This window comes from Meles meles, chromosome 7 (assembly GCF_922984935.1).
Source record: "Meles meles chromosome 7, mMelMel3.1 paternal haplotype, whole genome shotgun sequence".
Taxonomy (NCBI): Eukaryota; Metazoa; Chordata; class Mammalia; order Carnivora; family Mustelidae; genus Meles; species Meles meles.
In genome coordinates this window covers 16,926,474-16,947,975 of record NC_060072.1, presented here as the reverse complement: position 1 = coordinate 16,947,975, position 21,502 = coordinate 16,926,474, and the positions used below count along the sequence as shown (strand labels likewise).

At 41.3% G+C, this 21,502-nt stretch overlaps 1 protein-coding gene across 1 annotated transcript; it reads left to right on the top strand.

Annotated features, from left to right (window-relative positions):
- The first annotated feature begins 8,569 nt into the window (after positions 1–8,569).
- On the top strand, positions 8,570–14,262 carry NOPCHAP1 (NOP protein chaperone 1). Its single transcript, XM_046012793.1, has 4 exons — positions 8,570–8,735; positions 10,391–10,477; positions 12,165–12,301; positions 14,005–14,262. The coding sequence occupies exons 1-4, from the start codon at positions 8,621–8,623 to the stop codon at positions 14,218–14,220; spliced, it is 555 nt and encodes a 184-aa protein (XP_045868749.1). The 5' UTR covers positions 8,570–8,620; the 3' UTR covers positions 14,221–14,262.
- The last annotated feature ends 7,240 nt before the right edge of the window (positions 14,263–21,502 follow it).

Sequence of the window (21,502 nt, the reverse complement as noted above, 5' to 3'; positions counted from 1 at the left end):
ATTTTATTTGATAATGACAATTTCTTTCCATAACAATACTATCATTTTGCATTCCCAACATTAATGCATGACAGTGCCTGGTTCCCCACAACTTTGCCAACGGGTATGTTGTAATTTTTTATTAGTACCAATTTGGTATATGAGAAATAGTTGAAAAAGTGTCATTTTCTTTTGCACGCATTTTTAAAATATGAACGAGCTAGAACACCTTTTATATGTTTAAGCACCGTGCTCGCTTCGGCAGCACATATAATATGTTTAAGCACCATTTTTATTTCTACTTCTGTGAATTATCTGTTCATTTCTCTAAACTGTTTTTTCATGGAGTTATTTGGTCATTTTTTTAAAGATTTTATTTTATTTATTTAACACAGAGAGATCACTAGTAGATAGAGAGGCAGGCACAGAGAGAGAGAGGGACTCGATCCCAGGACCCTGAGATCATGACCTGAGCTGAAGGCAGCGGCTTAACCCACTGAGCCACCCAGGCGCCCCTTTGGTCATTTTCTTTTAAGTTTTTAGAAGTTTTTAGAAGTTCTTTATGTATTTAGAAGTATTTAGTATTTAGAAGTTTTTAGAAGCTCTTTATATTATGGGTATTGAAAGTTTCCAGTGCTATAAGTTGGAAACCTTGTTTTAAGGTTTACTTGCCTTTTAACATTGCTAATGCTGACTTTTCTTAGGTAAAAGTTCTTTTTGAAGTTTGATATAGTCAAATTCATGGATTGTTTCTCTTGCTGGTATATGTCTTCACATATTTCTGGAACATTATCCATTTCAAATGGTTTCCTATGGGCTTTCAAACTTGTTTGCATAGAGTTGTACAAAGTAGTCTTAATACATTTTTCTATATTTTCTTTGCTTTTATAGTCATTATTCCATTATCATTTATTTCACATATTTATACCTTTAAACCTTTCACCCCTCCCCTCTTCTGGTTTAGGTAAGCTACAGTTTGTCTACTTTCCTGACTTTTAAAATCCTTAGCTTTGAGGGCTTCCTCTTGATGCAAGCATGTTTTTATAGGTTTAGGTGGAAGAGACTTTTAAAAATGTCATTATTTTCGGGGCGCCTGGGTGGCTCAGCGGGTTAAAGCCTCTGCCTTCAGCTCAGGTCATGATCCCAGGGTCCTGGGATCGAGCCCGGCATTGGGCTCTCTGCTTAGCGGGGAGCCTGCTTCCTCCTCTCTCTCTCTCTGCCTACTTGTAATCTCTATCTGTCAAATAAATAAATCTTAAAAAAAAAAAAGTCATTATTTTCTAGTTGTATTGAATCAAGTGTGATCACAGAAGGCCATTGATATCATTTGCATTTTTCAAATGCATTGAGATTTTCTTCACAGATGCTGATATGTCAATTTTGTGAAATTTCTATGTGACTTAGAAAAGGTTAATTTGGGGCGCCTGGGTGGCTCAGTGGATTAAGCCGCTGCCTTCGGCTCAGGTCAGGATCTCAGGGTCCTGGGATCGAGCCCCGCATCGGGCTCTCTGCTCCGCGGGGAGCCTGCTTCCTCCTCTCTCTCTCTGCCTGCCTCTCTGCCTACTTGTGATCTCTCTCTCTGTGAAATAATAAATAAATAAATAAAAAAAAAAAAAAGAAAAGGTTAATTTGTATTATTAGGATTCAGTCCCCTCTTATTTTGATATTATCTTTCTACTATGAGCACTGTTGTAATTAGCTGGTCACCTCCTCTTTCTCTTTCTTACTTTATTCCTAATAATCTAATTTAAAGTATTATATTTTGGCTGGCTCAGTCAGTGGAGCATATGACTCTTAATCTCAGGGTTGTGGGTTCGAGCCCCAAGTTGGGTTGGACATTACTTAAAAATTAAAAAACAGCTAAAATAAATAAAGTATTAGATTTTATTCCAGGTTTCAAAAAGCAAGATTTTTCTCTGCATTTATCATCTCTGCTTTCTCCCCATTTTTGGTATTTATATTACAACCATATTATCAAAACTATAAAAAAACACATACTATTCTGTTAACATTAGTCTCATCATTCTATCCTGATTCCACTGTAAAATGCTCACCTCCAAAACTGAAATTGAATTTGTCTAATCATTTTCTGAACCTTGTTCTCTGGTAGATACCTCAAGAAGGCTGGGAGCAATATTTCCTGTGTCCTTAACATGTTCATAACTGTCTACATCTTTAAAACTTTTATACCTGAAAAACAGGTAATGTCTTCTGTCCCTGTCTTGACTGGATTATTTGGTTTTTGGGTGTTGAATTTGATATATTCTTTGTAGATCTTAGGTATTAGCCCTGAATCTGATAAGACATTTGCAAATATCTTCTCCCATTGTGTCAGTTATCTTTTGGTTTTGTCAACTATTTCCTTTGTTGTGCAAAGCTTTTTATCTTGGTGAAGTCCTGATAGTTCATTTTTGCTTTTGTTTTCCCTTGTTTTTTGAGATCTGTCCAGCAAGAAGCTGCCCTGGCGGAGGTCACGGAGGTTGCTGCCTGTGTTCTCCTCTAGAATTTTGATGGATTCCTGTCTCACATTTTGGTCTTTCATCCATCTTGAGTTTACCATTGTGTGTAGCATAAGAAAAGGGTCCAGTTTCATTCTTCTGCATGTGGCTATCCAATTTTCCCAGCACCATTTGTTGAAAAGACTAGCTTTTTTTCATTGGATATTCTTTCCCACTTTGTCAAAGATTAGTTGACCAAAAGTAGAGGGTCCATTTCTGGGTTCTCTATTCCATTCCATTGATCTATGTGTATGTTTTTGTGCCGGTACCATACTGTCTTGATTACAGCTTTTAACAGAGCTTGAAGTCTGGAATTGTGGTGCCACCAGCTCCAGTTTTCTCTTTCAACATTCTCCTGGCCAGTTGGGGTCTTTTCCGATTCCATGCAAATTTTAGGATTATTTTTCCAGCTCTATGAAAAATAGATGGTATTTTGATAGAGATTGCATTGAGTGTGTAGATTGCTCTGGGTAGCATAGCATTTTAACAATATTTGTTCTTATAATCCATGAGCATGGAATGTTTTTCCATTTATTTGTGTCTTCCTCAATTTCCTTCATGAGTGTTCTATAGTTTTCTGTGTAGAGATCCTTTATATATGTGTGTATGTGTGTGTGTATGTATACGTGTAACACACATGCGTGCGCGCGTGCACACACACACACACACACACACACACACACACACAGGAATATTACTCAGCCATCAAAAAGGATGAAATCTTACCATTTACATCAACATGGTTGGAACTGGAGGGTATTATGCGGGATGAAATAAGTCAATCAGAGAAAGATGATTATTTTAAAGTTTCACTCATATATGGAATTTAAGAAACAAAACAGAAGATCATGGGGGAAGGGAGGGGAAAATAAGATGAAATCAGAGAGGGAGATAAACCATAAGAGACTCTTAACTATAGAAATAAACTGAGGGTTTATAACTGAGGGGAGGTAAGCAAGGGGATGGGGTAACTGGGTGATGGGCATTGAGGAACGAATGTGATAAAATGAGCACTGGGTGTTATATGCAACTGATGAACTCCTGAACTCTACATCTGAAACTAATGATATACGGCATGTTAATTTAATTTTAAAAAATGAGTTTAAAAAAAAGAAAGAAAACCACTTAAGCTAAGTCCTTAGCTTAAATTTTCTTCCTTTGACTATCTTATATATGCTATTTAATTGCACCCTGGCAAAAATCTTTCTGTAGGAATGTCAAATGCCAATCTTATTTTCGTTCCTCATGACTTATTGGGACTTTTTGCCAAAATACTCTGGACAGTTTTCCTTCTATTTAGGCTCCAAGAATTTTACTAGAGGATGTTTTGGTAGTAACTAGTCTGGGCTGATTTTTCTAGGTAAATGATACAGTCTTTTGATATGTATGTTCAAATTTCCACACATTTTAGAATAATTTTCTTGAATTACTTTTAAAATAAATTCTTTATTTTGCAATAGTTTTAATTTTATGGGAAATTCTCAAAGATACCACAGAGCATTCTCATATGTCTTTTATCCAGTTTCTACCCTTTGTTACTATTGTACATACCATGGTACATTTGTCAAAAACAAGAACTGACATGGTAGTAGTTTGTTTTTCATGGAATCTGTCCATTTCATCTAAATTGGAAAATTTATTGACATAATTGCTTAGAATATTTCCCTTATCCATTTGATGTCTGTAGAATCTGTGGTAATTCTCCTCTTCCATTTCTGAGATTAATAATCTGTGTGTTCTCCAGTTATTTTCTGATTAGTTTGGATAGAGACATCAATTTTTTTTTTAAGATAAGCAATTCTTTTCTTTTATAATTTTTATTTATTTTTTATTTTTTTATAAACATATAATGTATTTTTATCCCCAAGGGTACAGGTCTGTGAATTGCCAGGTTTACACACTTCACAGCACTCACCATAGCACATACCCTCCCCAATGTCCATAACCCCACTCCCCCTCTCCCAACCCCACCTCCCCCCAGCAACCCCCAGTTTGTTTTGTGAGATTAAGAGTCACTTATGGTTTGTCTCCCTCCCGATCCCATCTTGTTTCATTTATTCTTCTCCTATCCCCCTAACCCCCTATGCTGCATCTCCACTTCCTCATATCAGGGAGATCATATGATAGTTGTCTTTCTCCGATTGACTTATTTCACTAAGCATGATACCCTCTAGTTCCATCCACGTTGTTGCAAATGGCAAGATTTCATTTCTTTTGATGGCTGCATAGTATTCCATTGTATATATATACCACATTTTCTTTATCCATTCATCTGTTGATGGACATCTAGGTTCTTTCTATGGTTTGGCTATTCTAGACATTGCTGCTATAAACATCTGGGTGCACGTGCCCCTTCGGATCACAGAGACATCAATTTTATTGATTTTTGCAAATTGAGTTTTTGAATTGTGTTTATTTTTTTTATTTTATTGATTTCCATTACTATTTTCTTTCTTCTGCTTGCTTTTAGTTTAATTTGCTCCTTTTTTTCTAGTTAGTGTGGAAACTTAGATAAATGAGACCTTATATCTTTTCAAATATAAGCACTTAATGCTATAAATTTCCCTCCTTGTACTGCACTAGCTATGTTGCCCACATTTTGATATTTTCTGTGTCTATTTTAATTCAGCTCAAGATATTTTATAATTTATTTTACATTTTTATTTGACTCATGGGTTATTTAGAACTGAATTTTTATTTTTTATTATTTATTTATTTTTAAGATTTTATTTATTAATTTGACAGAGATCACAAGTAGGCAGGGAGACGGGCAGAGAGAGAGGAGGAAGCAGGCTCCCTCTGAGCAGAGAGCTTGATGTGGGGCTCGATCCCAGAACCCTGGGATCATGACCTGAGCTGAAGGCAGAGGTTTTTGTTTTGTTTTGTTTTGTTTTTTTAATATTTTATTTATTTGACAGAGAGAAATCACAGCTAGGCAGAGAGGCAGGCAGAGAGAGAGGAGGAAGCAGGCTCCCCGCGGAGCAGAGAGTCCGATGTGGGGCTCAATCCCAGGACCCTGGGATCATGACCTGAGCTGAAGGCAGAGGCTTTAACCCACTGAGCCACCCAGGCGCCCTGAAGGCAGAGGTTTTAACCCACTGAGCCACCCAGGCACCCTTAGAACTGAATTTTTAAATTTCCAAATATTTGGAGATTTTCCAGGTATCTTTCTATTATTGATTTTTAGTTTACTTTTGATAACCTAGATAAGGTTTTTAGTTTTATTGACATCGGAAAAAAAACATGGGATGACATCATTCTTTGAAGTTTTTTGTGACTTGCTTTATGGTCTTGGATCTATATGATCAATCTGATTGATTTTTCTGTTGCTGTTGAAATAATATATATTCTGCTGTTGCAAGGTCAGGTGTTTCGCATGTCAGTTAAGTTGGTTGATGGTTTTGCCCAAGGCTTCTTTAGGTATACTTATTCTACCAATTACTGAAAAAGGAGTGTCAAAATCTTGAACAATCATATTAGGATTGTCTATTTCTACTTTTATCTATTAGATTTTCCTTCTTGTGCTTTAAAGTTTGGTTATAAGATTCACTCACAATTATTATTGTTATCTCATCATGATGAATTTATCTTCTTATCATTATGAAATGTGTCTCTTTATTCTTGGTGCCTTAGTCTGCTCAGGTTGCTATGACAAAGTACCACAAAGTGGGTGGCTTAAACAAGAAAAATTAATTTTCTCACGGTTCTGGAGGATGGAAATCCCAAGATCAAGTTTCTAGCAGGGTTGATAACTGCTGAGGGGTCTCCCCTTGTGTTGCAGAAGTCTGTCTTCTTACCATGTATTCATATGGTCTTTCCTTGGTGTGTGTGCATATGGGGAGAGAAAGTAGTACTCTGGTGTTTCTTTATGTAAGGGAACTAATCCTATTGGATCAGGACCCCACACTTTCAACCTTATTTAATTATTATTACTTCCTTAGAGTCCCCATTTCTAAATATAGCCACTGTCAGGGGTTAGGGCTTCAACATATAGATTTTGGGAGGATATAAACATTCAAACTATAACACTTGGTAATATTCCTTGTTTTGAAATCTACTTTGCCTGATGGTAATGTAGCTACTCTAGCATGATTTTTGTTTCATATTTGCATGGTTTATCTTTTCCATCACTTGACTTTTAACCTACGTATGTTTTTACAGTCAAAGGGAACTTACTGCTGACAGCATGCAGTTCGGTCTTGTTTTATCCAATCTAACAATTTTTGCCTTTTAAATCTTAGACAGATGTACATCTAGTCTAATTACTGATACGGGTTTAGCTTAAGTCTACCATCTTTTCTTGGTTTCTACGTATCCCATCTGTTCTTTGCTCCTCTTTATCTTTTATGCAGTTTTCTTTTGAATTAATTGCTTATACTTAGCAGCTCAGGTTCTATCTCCACTATTGGCTGATCAGCTATTCCTCTTTTTAGGTTTTTTTTTTAGTTGCTCTAGTATTTATAATATATATCTTTAACTTATCACTATTTTTAAATCCTATTAAGACACTTCACAGGGGCGCCTGGGTGGCTCAGTGGGTTAAAGCCTCTGCCTTCGGCTCAGGTCATGATCCCAGCGTCCTGGGATCGAGCCCCGCATCGGGCTCTCTGCTCAACAGGGAGCCTGCTTCCTCCTGTCTCTCTGCCTGCCTCTCTGCCTACTTGTGATCTCTGTCTGTCAAATAAATAAATAAAATCTTAAAAAAAAAAAGACACTTCACATAAAATATAAGATCCTTACAACAGATTTACTACCTCCACCTTCTATGCTATTCTTCTCATATTTATTTTACTTCTACATTTGTTGTAAACGCTGTAATTAAAAAAAAATCTAAACAATCAATTATTTTTAAAAGATTAAAAGTGAGAAAAACTATGTTTTACCTTTATTTTCATATTTTATAAAATTGCTTTTCTGGTTAACAATGTCACTTCCAGGGGGGCAACTGAATTCTGCCAGTGCATCTTCTACTCTATCTTGGCTAAATATGAATGCCTTAATTTCTAAGTTATTGTTACAAATAGCTCCATTAGTTTTGTACCTATGGAGTGCTCCTGATCTTATCAACAATTCACAACAGAGCTTTGAGGACATTTCTAAAGGCTATAATCCTGTAGTACAGGGGTGATCCATCAATCAGTGACAATTCACAATTATTCATTTATTCAACTTTTCTCTGTTCAGTTAATAGTTAAACACGGATTAATCATTAACAATGTGCCTGATTCTAAGTGAGGCACTGTGAATATAAAGAAAAAAAGGTGCTGTCCTTTCCCTGAAGGATCTTCAGAGTAGATTTTAAACAGAAAGAAAGTGAAATCGGCTTCTAACATGCATTGATCAGGTGCCTTCCTCCTCAGTGCCTACTGTCATTTCTCCCATAATTCTTTGTGCCCTCTTTTTTTTTATTTATTTATTTTTATTTTTTAAGATTTTTTTTATTTGATATATATAGAGAGAGATCACAAGTAGATAGAGAGGCAAGTAGAGAGAAAGGGGGAAGCAGGCTCCCCGCTGAGCAGAAAGCCCGATGTGGGGCTCGATCCCAGGACCCTGAGATCATGACCTGAGCCAAAGGCAGAGGCTTAACCCACTGAGCCACCCAGGCGCCCCTGTGCCCTCTTTTTTATAACTTGGTTGAAATACAATGGCAAGTCGTTATTACGATAACAATAAGGGAGGGTTGCTCGATGCATAATTTCAGCTTCGCAAGGTGAAAAAATTCTAGAGCTCTGGTACATAACAATGTAAATGAAGTTAACACGTCTGAACTGTACACTTGAAAATGGTTAAGATGGTAGATTTTATATTGTTTATTTTTTAAACACAACCTAAAAATTAAAAAAAAAAAAAACATTTAAATGAGGAGGAAGGGAGCCCCAGGGTGCACTGTTCTCGGAACTGTTTGGCTGAAATTGAGTTTTGTCTGCTCTTTCATCCAGCGACGGACCAGAAGCCCCAACCTTCCTTTTCCCACCACAGGAATGGCCTCTCGGCTCCGCCAGGTGTCGCCGTGGCCGCGACCGCCTCGCCCCGCCTACCGCCAAGTTTCGTCCAATCGTGGTCCTGGCCCCGCCCCCTGACCGAACCTCTTTCCTGCATCCGGGCCTGGGCGGGCTGGCTCTCAAGTCTAGCGAGGGGGCATGGAGGTCCGCGGCGAGCCGCAGTCTGGCGCGAGCTGTTCGTCGTCCCCCCGGGACTGCTCAGCGGTCCCGGTGTCCAAGGACCTGCTGACAGCCGGGAGCGGCGGCCGTGGAGGTGACGGGCGGGTGGCCGCGGCGTGGCGTGTGCACGTGCGGCAGGGGGCGTGTGGCCGGGGCAGCGGCGGGAGCCGGTCGGCAGCTCCGTGTCAGGCCCAGCAAGGCCAAGGGGACGCCCAGGGTGGCCGCGGGTCTCGGCGAGACCGCCGCGGCGGGAGTGGGGTTCGGGGGCTTCGGGGAGGGCACCCGGCCTCGGGCCCGGGATGGTTCTATTCCACGATTGTGGGCGCCCACTCCGTGAAGTGCAGCAGCAGGACACCTTCCGTAAGGGCAGGGCCTGGAGGGGGCCTTAGGTCGACTGTCGGGGTCCGGCTTCGGGCTGATGGGGGAAGCAGGTCACTATTATGGACTAACCCCCCACCCTACCCTTCAGTGCTCACAGGACCACCCCTTAGTGCCTTGCTTCTCTTGTAGAGGGACTCTTGGGTCTAGGAAACCCACATAGGATTTCAGACACTGTAGTAGGGAGTTAAAAAGCATCGATTCGAATCCCAGCTCCACGATTGATTAGCTGTGGAACTACAGCAGAGTTGTTTACATTCTCAGCGCTCAGTTTTCACATTTGGAAAATGGAGGCAGTAGTACCTGTTGATTTTATTTATTTATTTATTTATTTGAGGAGAAGGAAAATGTGCTTAAGGTCCTGGGCATGTTCTTGGTGAATATTACCTTGAAGAGGACGTTCTGTGAGAACCCAGAGCATCTGGAAGAGTTACGATAATAGCCAGAGCTTATGTAGTGCCTACTGGGGCCCAGGACTTAATTAACTCATTTAATCCTCACCAAAACGCTGTGCAGAAGGTTCTGTTATCTCTGATCTGTAGGTGAAACTGAGTCACAGTGTATCATACAGATAACTTGCTGGAGGTCATGTGGCTGAAAAGTGACAAAATTGGGAATCAAACATAACCCGTTGGATTCTTTATGCTAATCCATTTGCTAGACCTAAAGTACTAATCAAAGAATTATTTGTTGAGTTCTGCTTTAGGGGATGAATAGGGCTTTTGTACTTGAGTGAAGAGGTTTTCCAGGCATTGGAAACAGGGTGATCAAAGCTTTGAGTTTGAAAGCCAAGTCCTGTCCTCTGGGTTCTGATGGGCTGAAGAGTTTGTTGATTTGAGGAGTAGTGAGTGATGGGGCTGAAAAGGTGCGTGGGGGTGGGGGACGGACAGAAGTTCTCCAGAGGGCTCTTTGTCAGGTTGGACATCCTTAAGTGAAGGTCCACTAACAGGGCAGGTATGCTTTATAAACAAACGAGTGCTCCAAGAGGGTGAGTAATTAGCCCAATATAATGAAGCGAGTAACCTTTTCTGGCTTCACTTAACCCTCATGTACTCTGTGCTGCTTCCTCTGTCCCTTCGTTGCAGAAACTCATTTGTCCCTGGGGGTTTCTGATCCAAGAGGGTGCAGGTTAGTTCCTTATTACTCCTCAGCGCCGGTGGCACATACAGATGTATGAGACAGGCCTAAGGAAGGGGAGGTGGGTGGGCGTAAAGAAGTAAAATGTTGTCGTGGGACTTGGAGAGCCTGTTTTTCTACAGATACCTGGGGGAACATGGAACGTTCAAGACTTGAGAGTGGTCAGAGGAAGTTTGCTGACGGACCCCCATTTCTTCATGCTGTAGTAAACTAAGTGTGTGTGTGTGCTTTCAGGTATATGGGACAGGTTACTCATCAGCCCCAAGCCTAACTGCAGAAAAAAGTCCGCTCTTCAGACAGTTCGGATAGAAAGGAGTCCCTGTAAGTATTTTTCCCTTTCTCCACTCTCTTCCTCTCTCAAGAACCTTCTCTGATGTTCAGTTGTGCCCAATTAAGCAGTAGAGGTCCACAGTGAGCCACAGTCCGGCCGGAGCTGTTCGTTGATCCCCCTGGGACCGTTCAGGGGTGTCAGTGTCTAAGGAGCTGCTGACAGCGTTTTCATTCTGTGGAGTTCCATCTGAGTCTTTCTTAGGTCTTTCATTTCTGTCCTTACTGTGATCACCGTGGTGTGCGGCTTGTATTCTAGGACCTCACTGCATCCTTCCAGCAGTCCTATTTTATCATGAAAGGCCATTTCTTGACCTTTACCACTTTTTTCTTTTCTTCTTCTATACTCTGGACAGTTCAGTCACGTACTGTGTGGCTGTGTCAGACTTAATATGTCTTGAGAACTCATTACGTGCATAGTTACCTGCTGGGCCTCTTTTGAGAGCTAAAGAAATTAGACCTACATTGTTTATTGATTCCCCTGTACTTAGCATAGTAGAGTCCTCACTCCTGTTTTTATGGATGAGTACATTGAGGTTTTGAATGGTTAAATTAAATTTATTATTTAGGACACCTGTGGTTGCAAATGACTCAAATCCAGCTCCGATTGCCTTAAGCCAAAAAATAAATTATGTTGGCCAGTTTTATTGAGGAGGGGGGAAGCATGGTGATTCCAGGTATATCTGCATCCGGGTGCTTGGGGTCCTAGAGGTCTGCTGCTCCATATCTCTTAGCTCTCCATCTAGGTGTGGGCCAAATCTAGAGCGGGCTCTTCTCACCCTGCGGCAGGTTGGCCAGTCTATCAGCGGCTCAGCCAGTCATTTCCTCACTCAAAAGGAAGGGATCTCTTTTTCACAGTTCCAGCCAGAGTCCCGGTGTGATCTCTTACTGGCCAGACCAGATCACAGTGTCACTGAATATGTCACTGGCCCAAACCATGTTGACCAAGTGATGGAACATACAGACATGAGAAGGGCAAGGCACAAGAGTGACTAAGAGTGACAGAGCTTAAAAGGAAAGTCAGGGTTATGTTATCAGAAGAAAGTGGAACAGATATTGGGCAGGTAAAAACACCCACCACTTAGGTAACTTGCCTAAGGTAAATCAGGGAGTAAGGGGTAGAACTGGGGTTCTGTTAATAGTCTTGTCAGCCTGACCCCAAAGCCTCAGAGCCTGATGCAGCTAACTATTAAGTCATACATTCTCCTTATTCAGTTACTGTTGGTTGGATGCCAGACGTCTAGGAATGTACAGTTCTGAGGATATATGAAAACACGAACATTGAGAAGTATTCACTAACTTATATAGTCCTCTTTAAGGACTCAGAAGAGGGTGGAGGTTTTTAAAATGGAAGACATTTGCAAGATTTTTTTTTTATAACTTCTGTTATTATTGTTACTGTTGAATTCAGGAGTGTTTTACAATAAATTCTGGATTTTAAAAGTTGAAGTTTGGGGGCGCCTGGGTGGCTCAGTCGGTTAAGCGGCTGCCTTCAGCTCAGGTCATGATCCCAGGGTCCTGGGATCGAGTCCCACATCCCTCTCTCTCTGCCTGCCTCTCTGTCTACTTGTGCTCTCTCTCTCTCTGTCAAGTAGTAAATAAAATCTTAAAAAAAAAAAAAAAGTTGAAGTTTGGCCGAAGAGTCACATAAATATTGATAAACTATATTTTCTCTCCTTAGTGTTGGACCAAGTACAGACCTTTCTACCACAGATGGCTCAGGCAAATGAAAAGCTAAGAGAAGAAATGGCAGCTGCCCCACCTGGTCGTTTCAATATTGAAGATATTGATGGGGCTCTTGGAAAAGTTATACAAATGGTAATGCTGCTTTGTTTTCATTTCGTAAAGTAAAATTGTCAGTATGCCGCACCATCTATAAGGGAGAAGACTTTCCCGTTCTAAGTCAAGTGTTTTCCTTCTTGCAGACTCAGCAGATGTGCCCGGTATTGCACAGGAACATGGCCATTTCATGATTAGGGATCTTACAGATCAGTAAGCTTCTCGGAATGGAGTTTAGGAAGTCAGCAGTAGAGAAGAGGAGGGCTTTTTCAAGTCAGATACTACATTTGTTATCTTGAAGCATTAATTTTACTAAGTGTCCCGAGTGGATTGTTTTTTCCTAAAAGAAGGCCTGAAAAAAGTAATCATGATTACTGATTAACCTGATTCATTAAATATGTAAAAATAGAGATGCATTTAACAGCCCGATAACCTAAGCTACATGATAAATCTTTTCCACATGGCCTCATACCTTCTTTCTACAGTGGAGTTCCCTTTGTAACACTTGTGTCTAGACTGAGCTGAAAGGAATCTCATTAATGGCAGCTCTGGGCAGCTCTTTCGCTAGAATATGTCCCCGAACCAGCCACTCTGCACCATGTCCCCTGCTGCCACCTTGGTCCATGTCATCGTGGTCTTCCCTGAGGACTCTTGCCATGATTCCTCAGCAGACCCTCTGGCTTCTGCCTTTTCTTTCCTAGAACCTGTTCTTCACACTGTGTGTAGCCCACATTCCCATCACATTTCTGATGAATTTGGAGTCCTTCGAGGGCCCGTATGATCCTGCCTCCAGCTCTCCATCTAAATTACCTCCCATCGTGCCTCCTCTTTCTTCCAGTCTCATTCAGTCTCCTTGCTTCAGGTTTTTTTCCCTCTTTGTACAAGGCTCCTCTGAGATTTCGGCATCGTCACTCCCTCCATCTCTCATCGCTTGTCACCTCAGTAAGAGGCTTCCCCAGTGTCCCCGTTAGAAGCCTATCCTATCCTTCTTTACTTTTCTTCATTTTCACAGCCCTACACTGTGCCTTATATGTAGTTGTTCATTGTGTTTCTTTCCCAACTAGAACAGAGGTCAGCAAGTATTTTGTGTATGGGGCCAGCTAGTAAATACTTCAGGTTTGTGGACGCTACTGTCTCTGTTATGACTGCTTATTTCTGCCATTTTAGCATGAAAGCAGCTGTAGATAGTATGTATGAATAGGCAGGTTTTATCAACTTCTTTATGGACACTGAAATTTGAATATCATGTAATTTTCATGTTTTGTGAAATATTACCCTTTTGGTTTTTTTCTTCTGCTACTTAAAAATTTTAAAAAACATTCTTAGCTCAGGAGCTAAACAAGAACAGGTAGCGGGCTGGGTTTGGCCTTCAAGGTGTAGTTTGCCAATCCCTCTCAAAAACTAAGTTCCAGAAAGGCAAATGTTTTGTTGCTGTTCTTGTGGAGTTTCTAGGACCCAGTGTGGTGCCTGGTTCGTGTTAGTGTTTGTTAATATTTGTTGGACACGTATTGTTGAACATGTTCAGGATATGTAGAATCGGGTTTTGGGGGACTTCTTGTACCTGTAAATCATCATGGTGGACTATGGCAACTGCAAAGAAGAAAGTACCATATTGTATTAAAAACATTTCTTGTCCTGTGTGCTTCAGGATTTGTGTTCACTGTTGTTGGTTCTTCCCAAGGGTGTTATTACAACTTCCTAGGGATCTGCCCTGAAATGAATTTCTCATGTGCTTTTGGCAGGACGTGGCCTTGTTTGAGATGAACCAAGCTGATTCAAAAGAAGAGGACAGTTCAGAAGAGAGTTCGCAAGACAGCTCGGAGGACAGCTCAGAATCTGAGGGGGAAGATGACGGCGCTTCTGAAGTCACCATAGATAACATTAAGCTTCCTCATTCAGAAGGTGGAAAAGGCAAGATTGAGGTTTTGGACAGTCCTGCCAGTAAAAAAAAGAAATAGTAAAATAAATGATCTCCAGAACAGGTGATACACACCTACTAATTCTGCAGAAAGAGAGTATGGCTTGCTGGTTATCTTGCATTTCAGGTATCTGTGGTGCTTTTATGTATTTTTAGATGTATTTCGTTTCTCAGAGGAACAAAAGCTACCTTTTAAAGAGCTGCATTAGGTTGCATTTGGGGATCCTCTAAGAGCAGACTGTCTTTGATCTCATGCTAAAGAGATTTCACTTAGAAAGCTTAAGTTTATGTATGCTAATGAGTGAATTTGTGGGCATCTTCTTATGCATAGACTTCAGTAATAGCACACTTATTTTATTTTTTTAAAGATTTTATTTATTTATTGGACAGACAGAGATTACAAGTAGGCAGAGAGGCAGGCAGAGAGAGAGGAGGAAGCAGGCTCCCCGCTGAGCAGAGAGCCCTAATGCAGGGCTCCATCCCAGGACCCTGGGATCATGACCTGAGCTGAAGGCAGAGGCTTCAACCCACTGAGCCACCCAGGCACCCCAGAAATAGCACACTTATTTTAAAGTAAAAATACAAATCATCTGCTTGTTTTAAATTTATTCTCTCGAATAAAGCAATCTGGGGTGGGTGGTGGTTTTTTGTTTTTTTTTTTTTTAGGTCATTAGAAAGTCACATTTGTTAACATCACAGTGGGTTCAATGGGGGAGAATTTTTTTAAGAGAAATTTTTTTTTTTTTTTTAAGATTTATTTATTTGACAGAGAGAGATCACGAGTAAGCAGAGAGGCAGGCAGAGAGAGAGGAGGAAGCAGGCTCCCCACTGAGCAGAGAGCCAGATGTGGGGCTTGATCCCAGGACCCTGAGATCACGACCTGAGCCGAAGGCAGAGGCTTAACCCACTGAGCCACCCAGGTGCCCCTAAGAGAAATTTCTTACAAAGGAAAAAATAACATATTCAGCTGCCCTCGGGCGTCGCTACTTTCATTAAAAGAAGAGGAAGAAAGTCCTTTGCAGTTTGAGCTGGAAATCTGGCACTCTGTGGTTTCGTCAGCTCTGGGGACTCTGCAGCCAGCTGCTCTGCATATAGAAATCACGGGTTGGAAAAATTCATGGGTTTTTTGTTTTTGTTTTTCCTTTTCTTTCATAAGGCAGATTTTTTATTTCAGCCATTAAAACTATTGTACACAGTTGCCCACAGTTTGAAACCTATCAAATGTAGAAGATAAGGGACCTCACAGAAAAAATAGGGTGTGGTACAAAACGGGTGTAACCACTCTTTTTCCCTTTCAAGGGTCAAAATGATCCTCTGCTGGAGTCATCTGTTTGCCTCATTCTTGACCTTATTAAATTTGTTTCAGATCTCATCCGCCGAGGGACTGGCTTTGCTCAGGATATAGGCCTGAGAATTTAAAAGATCATCTCCAAATGGGTTGAGCTGGGGGCTCTCTTTTAACCCTTTTTCTCCCACTCCTCACATTAGCTCAAGACATCTTGTAAATACTCTGAAATACTCAAGTTTTCTTGTAAAATACTCAAGTTTCTTTCTGGTATTTCCCATTGGAAATTGGAACCAGCTCTTCTGGGCTGTGCCTCACTAAACTACGAAGAAATGAACAGAGCTGGAAATGAGACTCCTCAGCTAGAAAGGTTATTGTGCTATATTTAGTAACACTGAACATAGCTGGGATGAATTATTGGTGTAAATAGCTAAAGATCCCCTCCTACCAGCTCGTATCTTTTGCTGCATTGGGGGAAGAATTGCATTTGTCTGGTTCATGACTTAGCATGGCAGATGGTACCGAGTAGGCACAGGATAATGTTATTAAATATTTCAAGCCATGGTAGGCTGCTCCAGGCGGGGGGGTATGAAGGTGTAACTTCACAGGAAATACACATCCTGGTGGAAGTAATCTGAACGATCGGTGAGAGACCAGTCAGGCTAGAAGTATATACTAGTGTGTAGAATTTTAATAGTTCCCTTCTGCTGTGGCTAGCTCGTGTGCTACAGTGAGCCTCCCTGTACAGTAAAGGAAGTCAACTAAATTCAGGTCCTTTGGACATTCTTATGACAGAAAAAAGAAAAACATGAAAACAATTTATGATTAGGATGTCATTTTAAGTGTAAAATGGATGAATTATTCATTGTACAATGTCAGATCTGGCTATTTCAAGCAAGATTAGAAATTAGCCTCATACCATGTGCTAAGATAAATTTTATGTGGATTAAAGATTTAAGTATAAAGAAAAAATCATAAGAGTTTATACTAAAATATGGGTGAACGTCTAATAGCGAAATTGGGGGAAAGTTTTTTTTTCTTTTTTCAGGAAGTAGGAGTCAAAAAGGTTTTTTTTTTTTAATTTTTTAAACCAGAACGGCAAAGTCTGAAATCACAAAGGAAAAGAGCAGAAAACTCATCTATATAAATATTCAAAACTAAGTGCCTAACAAAGAAATTTTAAAGGCAGTGGACAAATTGGGAAAAATATTTGCAACATAAGATTGAGCATCAATAGATGAAGGGCTCTTACAGATTACAAAAAGGACTAATATCTTAATAACGAAAAGGCTATAAGACAAAGAATTCACACACAAAAAAGTTAAACCCCACGTATCCAAAAAAAAGTGCAGATGAAAGTAAGATTGTATTCTTGAATTAGCGGGTTGGCAGAGGAAAGCATGGCCGGTACTTGCCCCACCCTTCCGGCGTCACCCGTTATGTCAGTGTCTAACATTTTGAGTCACCACCACTCAGTCGTACATAAAAATGTATTGAGTTGCACATTTAATATTTGCGCACTTTGCCATTGCACCTTAATTAGAAAGATGTTTTGTTCGTCAGCATTTGGCCCTTCAGGCGGCTGGAAAGTAAATCACCATTGTGCTTTGGTTAGTCTGACCCGTGCTTTCTCTGCCTGGTGCTGGGGTGTGAGTTGGGGCAGCCCCTTGGACAGCGGTTCTGTTCCTGCTAAGGTTGATGAGGGGTGCCATGCTCGCAGGGGTCCCATCCTGAGGCTCTGTGAGAGTTATAAATCTGAAAATCTGGTGTAAATGGTGTTTGAAGCAAAAATTTCATTCTGAATGAATCTCCTGTCCATTCCCATAACATTTTAATTGTGCATTAAATATGATAATTATTAAAAAAAAAAAAACTCTGCCTTACAAAGTAGCTTGTATTATTGTATCTGTGTCCCCTTGTCTGGTAGGAAAGGCAAGGGGAGAGGCTGAGTCTTATTTTCACTTGTATTTCCCTCAGTGCCTAGAAGAGGGCCTTTCCCTTGGTTGAAATGTATAATAAATATTCATCAAACTGCTCTTTTTTTAATCAGCAAAGTAATTCATTTTATTTTATTATTATTATTTTTAAGATTTTTATCTATTTATTTATTTGACAGACAGAGATCACATGTAAGCAGAGAGGCAGGCAGAGAGGGGGGAAGCAGGCTCCCCGCCGAGCAGAGAGCCCGATACAGGGCTCGATCCCAGGACCCTGGGATCATGACCTGAGCAGAAGGCAGAGGCTTTAACCCTTTGAGCCACCCAGGTGCCCCTAAGTAATTTATTTTAAATGTCAGTGATTCTCGATCCTGAAGAAATAAGATGGAGGCAGTTATGATTAGTAGACTTCCAAAGGTTGAATGCTGGGATCTTTGTGGTTGACTCCCCACCACCTGCTCATAGGAAACCTGCCAGTGACTGGAGTGGGAATGAGCACGTGACACCAACTTCCCCAATGAGGCGTAAGCAAAGCCTCGTTAGTAGACTCTGGGAAAGGAAAGGATTCTTCATTTCTAGAAAGGCACAGAAGAGGTGGTTCCTTTCTTTGTAAGAAGAAAGGATTGAATATTTCATGACTGGATAGGATTCCCAGGAGTCCTGTCTAGTGGTTGTAAATGGAGCCAACTCTTGAGTCTGTGCCCCAGGGACAGCAAAGGAAAGCAGGGGGCACCACGAAGTCACTGCATAAAGAAGCAGATGGAATCACTGGACTGTTCTGTGACGCAGTAAGTGTCCTAATTGTTTTAAAAAACAACAACAAAATAAAAAACCACCACCTTACGAGAAAATTCTGCTTAGATCCACTTCACAGATGAGAAAAGTACCTTTTCTAAGGCCTCACAACAGGGAAGTGGTGGAACCAGGTGTCGCCCAGCCGGTCACAGCCAGCCACTGTGGGCCCACCAGTTGCTCTGCCAGCAGCCCGGACGCCAAAGCTGTCTGGACCAGACCCCGGCCTGGCCGTTTATCTCAGTTTCCCCACCTGTAAAATGGGGATAACCATCTCCCTCATAGGGTTTCGGTAAGAAATGGATGAGTTGAAACAGCACGTGTTTAGAACAGTGCTCAGTAACTGTGAGGTATCACGATGCTACAGGAATAATGCACCGGGGTAGCCAGAATTTGGGGGGAAACTTAGTAAGATGATAGGCTCTAGGAATTTCTCCTAGTTAACAGCTTTGTCCACAGATGTCTATATAAGATATATTGCCAAGTTTAAAATAGCAGAAACCAACTATGTCCAGCATGTGTATAAACGCGCACCAACAGAGACTAAGTTAGCCACTGAACATATGAAGAAGTATGTTTATTGACGCAGAAAGATGATTGTATATTGTTAATTGCAAAAAGCAGGTAACAAAGTTAATGTACAGTATTCTAGTAATTCTGTAAAATACACATTCATAGGAAAAGTCTCGAACAGTCTCAAATGTCTGATTCTTTCTGTGTGGAGGGTTTATAGCTGAATCTTACCTTCCAGTTTTATGTGTTTTTACATAAATTAGGTCTTACTGAACCATTTTAAAAATCCACTTGGGTATTATTTGCGTAACCGCGGTGATAATCACCCCATCCACCATGTCTCATATCCGATAATCTCCTTCCGCCCAGTTCCTCTCTACAGTCTTACTTTCCTGGAGGGCAGGTATGGGGGAACCAGTTTGGCTTCTCACCCTGTCTCTAGCCATTTGCACAACAGCTTCTGAAGACAATGACAGATGTTCAGTGAGTCCTGCTGCTCACCATGCAGGCCCTGAGTTAGGCACCGGCAGTAAAAGGCCACCAGCTTGGTTAAGATCACCAGCTTCTCTGCCAAGGGTGCCTCTTCTGCCACTTAACAGCTGTATGCTTTGGGCAGGTTGCTTAACCTCTTTGTTTGAAAGCAAGCATTTCTTGAGCTCCTTGTACAATGCATTAGGCATTGCAGATGTTAGCACTGAACAAAAGAAGCACCTGTGTATTCTGATGGGGAGAGACTGACAAATAAATATGCCAGATTGTGATAAGTGCTATGAAAATAATGCAGGATAAGAATAAATAATAGGGCAGATGAGGTATGGATGTGGGGACTAGGAAATCCATCTCTATTGAGATGAGACTGGGGGCAAGACATGAAGGGAGTGAGGCAGCCACCCAGGAGGTTTATGTAGGGATAGAGTTGCAGGCAAAGGTGTGCCGACACTGACTTGCTCGTGTTCTGATTGCATGCATCCCTCGATGGGAGCATTTATACACAGAAGTGAGCAACTGCTCCAAGAATTGTTTCCCCCCCGGAGAACCATTTGGTAAATATTTACCAGCACACCACTGGGAAGAGGAACAGTAAATGCGAAGGCCCTGAGGTAAGAGTTTGCTTGGCTGAGGAACACCTAGGAAGGCTAGGCAGAACAAGAGGGAAATTTGTAGGAGACAGTCAGAGGTAGCCAGGAGCAAGATCAATAGGACTTTGTAGACCCCAGTAAGTACACTAGACCTTACTCTAATCTGATTGGGGGCCATTGGAAGGTTTGAGCCAAAGGAGTGACAGCGTCTGACTCAAACTTTGAATAGATCCACACAGGGAGGAATCAGGAAGACAGGCTGGGAGACCCGGGTGTAACTGGGATCAGCTATAAGGTTGGCTCTGTAGCCGGGGAGCTAGTAAGAAGAGCCCCACAACTTACTCATTTTTCTCAGACGTGTAGACATTTACAAAGTGCTTAGTAGAGTATCTAGCACACAGGAGGCCCTCAGTTCATGACAGCTGTGGTTACTATCGTCCAAAAAAAGGCTGATCCTGGAGGTGGAGAAGGGGTGTTCCTATCTGGTTAGGAAGGCAGATAATTTCAGCACCAAATGGTAAACACTGTTCCCGACAAGTGAGAGCATGGAAGGGAGACCCTCAAACCGAGCTGGGGGTAGGAAGCCACAAAGGGTAGGTGAGCCAAAGGTGACTGCTTTAGCAAAGGCAAGCAGAAGAGGATTAGAAGGGCCTTAGAACCACTTGGGAGTGTCCACACCTCCCCATGCAGGGGACAGTCAGATCATAGCTTTATGCTTTAGCCAAATCATCTGGGATCTGAAAGCACAGTGATGATCTTTAAAAACAATTTTTTTTTTCTTAAGTATTCTCTACACCCAGCATGGGGCTTGAACTCAGGACCCCAAGATCAAGAGTTGCATGCTCCACCACCTGAGCCAGCCAGCCAGCCGGAAAAGTGATCACCTAATTATTCCTGGTGTTAATTAAATCACCCGGTAGGCTGTGGATCATTATGTTCCACTTCAAATTCACTGGTCATTTGTGAATTCCATGGAGCCTTGGATTTGAATCAGCACTCAGATACAAAGGCTCAAGCCAGTAGGAACTTTAGAACTTACTATGGAAGAAAGAGTTGTTCATCTCCAAGCATCGGCTTTAGGAGATCTGTGAGTCCCTTGAAGACACTTGCAGAATTAGGTACGTGTGTGGGAACTTGGGTAGAAATGGCACAGAGGGGCTCCATAGCTTTTAGCAGACTCTCAAAGAGGCGTATGGTCAAAGAAGATGAAAAACACTGCTACTGAGATACATAGTAGGGAGTAAAATTAGTCCAGAAGAAATGGACATGGTTTTGTTTGCCATTTTATCTATCATTAAAATATTTGGGGGCACCTGGGTGGCTCAATTGGTTAAGCATCTGCCTTCAGCTCAGGTCATGATCTCAAGGTCCTGGGATCAAGCCCCACATCAGGAGGGCAGGGAGCCTGCTTCGCCCTCTCTCTCTGCCTTTCCCCTGGCTTGCGCGCTTTCTCTCTCTCTGTCAAATGAAGAAATGAAATCTTTAAAAAATATATTTCATAAAGTGATACTTTAGTTCACATGAAATCAGTTAAAATGCTGCATTTAAAAATGGTTCCTTTATAATAAGGCCTTTGTCATTTAATTCATATATGAACCATCAATTTAGACTCAGAATATTCATTCCAATTTAGAATTTCTTCTTTTCCTAGCTTCTAAAAAATGCTTACAGGCCAAATATGCTCTATTGATCATGCCGGGATCACACCTGGTATTC